The sequence below is a fragment of the Ictalurus punctatus genome, chromosome 28 (assembly GCF_001660625.3).
Source record: "Ictalurus punctatus breed USDA103 chromosome 28, Coco_2.0, whole genome shotgun sequence".
Classification (NCBI taxonomy): domain Eukaryota; kingdom Metazoa; phylum Chordata; class Actinopteri; order Siluriformes; family Ictaluridae; genus Ictalurus; species Ictalurus punctatus.
Window position 1 is genome coordinate 485,354 of NC_030443.2, and position 3,992 is coordinate 489,345.

Consider the following 3,992-nt stretch of genomic DNA (forward strand, 5'->3'; position numbering starts at 1 on the left):
CACACACGGACACACACGGACACACACGGACACTCACTGACACTCACTGACACACACGGACACACACGGACACTCACGGACACTCACGGACACACACGGACACTCAGTAACACACATGATCACACACTAACACACTTCTACATCAGGAACAGCTGGACACGAGACCAATCAGACCTCTCCAAATTTTAACACTACAGAAACACATCATCATCACGCACTGGAACACACAAACACAAACACAAAGTAAAACTCAGTGCTGTCTGGCCCTAAATCCACACTACACTGTAACTGGAGAGAGAGAGAGAGAGAGAGAGAGAGAGAGAGAGAGAGAGATGTAATAAATGCTGTTAGTTTATTGTTAGATTAGACGTCAATAATTGAACTGCTCTGATGGTTAAATGTCGGTACAGGTCTGATCTCCTGACAGTTCCAGATTATTACACAGTGGCAGCTGGATGATTTCGGGATCAGGTCTGGAAAGAAGTGCTGTGCTTCCTGCTGGCCTGGCAGTGTTGTGGCTCCACCTAGTGTTCATCAGCGGCGTTACACTGATCATATTTAACATGACTTTCCGGACACTTAGAACGTGTTTATGGGAAGTGTGTTTGTTTTTTTCATTATGTAATTGTAGTTTTTTGTTATTTCTCTGATTTTCCCCTTTCCTTGTGAAATGAAGTCTGGACATTTAAGCAGAGTTCCCACTCTTCTCCCCCCGAGATCATTTTCAGGGTTTCTTCAGTGAGATACAGCGGAAACACGAGTCCGCAGAAATCATCTGCTAATCTACTAACGGCACAGACTAATTTATGAAGTCCTAAACAGACTGAATAACAGCCAAACATCTGGGCCAAAACCATGATCTGGTAAACTCCAGCCGTGGCTGTCAGCCGTTCAGTTTCTGAAGGTTTCCCAGACTTTGTTCTACACCAGTGGTCACCAACCACGTTCCTGGAGATCTCCTGGAGTCCTGAAGACTTTAGCTCCAACCATACTGGTGCCCACCTGACCACCTAATCATTAGAAGCCTGAACAAGTTCTTGATCAACTAAAACAGGTGTGTTGGAGATGAAACCTGCAGGAAGGAAGATCTCAGGTGACCACTGCTCTAGAGGGTCAGGGGAGGCTCACGTGGGGAGCTCATGTGGCGCACACCTGGGTTCATTAGTTAGGGGACTGTCATCCAAAAAATTGGAGCTTGGCCATAAAAACAGGGTCTGCAGCTGCCTGCTTTACTGCGCAGTAAGATGCAGCTGATGGAACTTCTCAGAACTTTTCGAAAGTTTCTTGTGGTTGATGTACGTTTGCACTGCAGGTCACGTTTCCAACGCTCGCTCGGCAACCGCCAAGCCTTCTACCCATCGATGAGCCCAGAACTTCAGAGGAAATGTGGATGTGTTAGTCATCTCAATGAAATCATCATGTCTGGCTTGTGAGTCATGGAACAACCGCCAAAGAGTCCTCAGTACATCTCCCACCTCCCATCTCCCACCTCCCATCTCCCACCTCCCACCTCCCATCCAGTTTCTTTCTCTCCGCTTTGAAAAACTTCCATGCAAACCACAGCACAGCGAATAGGACAGTAAACGGTTCGTTCTCGTCTACAGGAGAATACCTCTGAGGAAATAATTTCCCAGGACGCTGGAGATTTTCTGTCATGTTCCCGCGTGTTTTCCGGGACGTGCAGGAGCCTGTTAGGTGCTTTCACTTCGATGTTTCCGTGATTCTGTGGTTGTGAAATCCTGGAGGGACTTCTCGTACACGCTCGCTCAACACTCTTATCCTTACTCATATTTCTATAGGTAAAACCTCGCCGTGTTAGTAGTAACAGAGGTGTTACAAGTAACGCTACTGTTATTGTTAATATCAATAATGTTGGTAATATCTGATCAATAAACCGTATAAATGAGAAAGCAGTGATGATGAACAGATTTATTTCATTTTAAAAAAACTCACAACAGCTCATATTAACATGTTACACACACACACACTCACCTGTAATATACACTATAAATATCGATCTAAGTATACATTCATATATAAATGTCTCTCTCACATACACACACACACACACACACACACACTATTTGAACTGGTTGTCGATGAGTGTTCCCTTCATCTTGGCCTTCTTAGCTTCTAATTCAGCCTGTAAACAAGGAGGAGATTAATAATAAACACCGAACACACACGTAAGAGTGAGCGAGTGTGTGTGTGTGTGTTTCTCACCAGTTCCTGTAGCCGTTTCTTGCTCATGCCCTTCCTCTCCAGCTGCTTCTCGATAACTTTAGCATTCTGAGCATAGGAATCAGCCACCTCCCTCTGCAGCACACACACACACTTTAGTAAACAAAGCTCTTCTTTAAAATTAATTCACGTCAGCCAATCAGATCGCAGCCTGTTGACGACTCACCGCCTCGATCTCCTCCTCTTCCTCATCGATGGTTGACACGGTAACCGAGCTGAACTTCCCCATGTCTTTAGTGCGCTTCGTCATCATCACCTACCGCACACACACAGTTTTAACTTTTGGCACGGTAATACAGACTGTGTGTGTGTGTGTGTGTGTGTGTGTGTGTGCGCGCGCCTCACCCGGACTTTCTTGGGCGTTTCCTGTTTCTGACTGTACACACTGGTGTTTCCGAATCCCTCTCCGAACTTCACCACAGCGTCGAACACGATAAACGTCACAGGAGTGTTTTTCAGCTGGTGCTGGTAGAACAGGAGGAGACCACACCTACACACACACACACACACACACACACACACACACACACATACACTTCCATCACATGATCTGGGATGTCACATTACAGTACAATACTACAGTAAATGAAGGGAAAGGCTGCTGATTGGTTGTTTAAGACTGCTGGTGACCAATCAGAGTGGAGCTGTGGTGTGTCAGAGTCAGCAATGGAACAAAACATTTGATCACACACATAATAATAACAACACACACAAACTACTGGATAAATCAGTCCGGATTTATCCGGATTTAGCCAGAACTAATAATAATAACAGTAATAAGAAGAAGAAGAAGAAGAGGAAGAAGAAGATATCATCTTACTTGCCACACTTTTTGCGGTACTGACGCTCAATTCCCTCCGGCCTGTAACACAACAACCACATTTATTAACTCTCTCTCTCGCGCGCGTGCGCGCGCGCTGTCTGTCTCTCTCACTCACTCACTCACTCACTCTCTCTCTCTCTCTCACACACACACACACACACACACACACACTCACACACACACACACACACACACACACACACACACACACAAACCTTTTCAGGTACACACTCTCATCCTCCTCCACATTACAGAACTTGTGCGCGTGTTTGGCTGCGTCGATTACACGCGCCTTGTCCCGAGGCCTCATGGGTAATTTCTCCAGCTGGCAGTCTGAAAGAGAGAGAGAAACAAACAAAACAAACACATACATGTGAAAACCTCATAAAAACCACCACCTCATTCATTCATTCATACATACTCACTCTCACTCACTCTCTCTCTCTCTCACACACACTATTTAGCTAACGCTAGCTAGCTAACTCACCCAGCACCAGCACCATTTGTCCGCATAAACAGTAATAAACGTGCAGCGGCTTTTCTCCGTCGTCATACTCCTCTCTGTCTCTGGTGTCGGAACACACCACACTCCGAGAAACAACTTTAGGCATCTTAACTAACACTAAAACTAAACAAGTTCGTTAACGCGTCAGAAAAACAGAACTGCACTAACGTGTAAGAAACATCGCTTGAGCGGTCGCGTAATGATGACGTGGAACCCACGGTCTCGAAGACGTGTCCTCGAGTTGCACTTCTACTTCAGCCGCACAAGATGGCGGTGTTGTTTCACTACTGTACAAAGGCATCATTATTTTTTTACCAACCGATCCTTTATTTAATTTATTATCTCTTTTTAATATGACTTTATTTCTATATTTCAAGTAATAATTGTTCACTTTGAGCAACATATTGAAGTTAATAGGACAAA

At 45.0% G+C, this 3,992-nt stretch overlaps 1 protein-coding gene across 1 annotated transcript; it reads right to left on the reverse strand.

Annotated features, from left to right (window-relative positions):
• Positions 1-1,917: 1,917 nt before the first annotated feature.
• steep1 (STING1 ER exit protein 1) lies at positions 1,918-3,767 on the reverse strand. Its single transcript, NM_001200677.2, is given in 7 exon segments — positions 1,918-2,143; positions 2,224-2,316; positions 2,408-2,497; positions 2,587-2,731; positions 3,062-3,103; positions 3,280-3,397; positions 3,552-3,767. Coding segments are annotated over 7 exon segments (675 nt in total). The 5' UTR covers positions 3,676-3,767; the 3' UTR covers positions 1,918-2,080.
• Between the last annotated feature and the right edge of the window lie 225 nt (positions 3,768-3,992).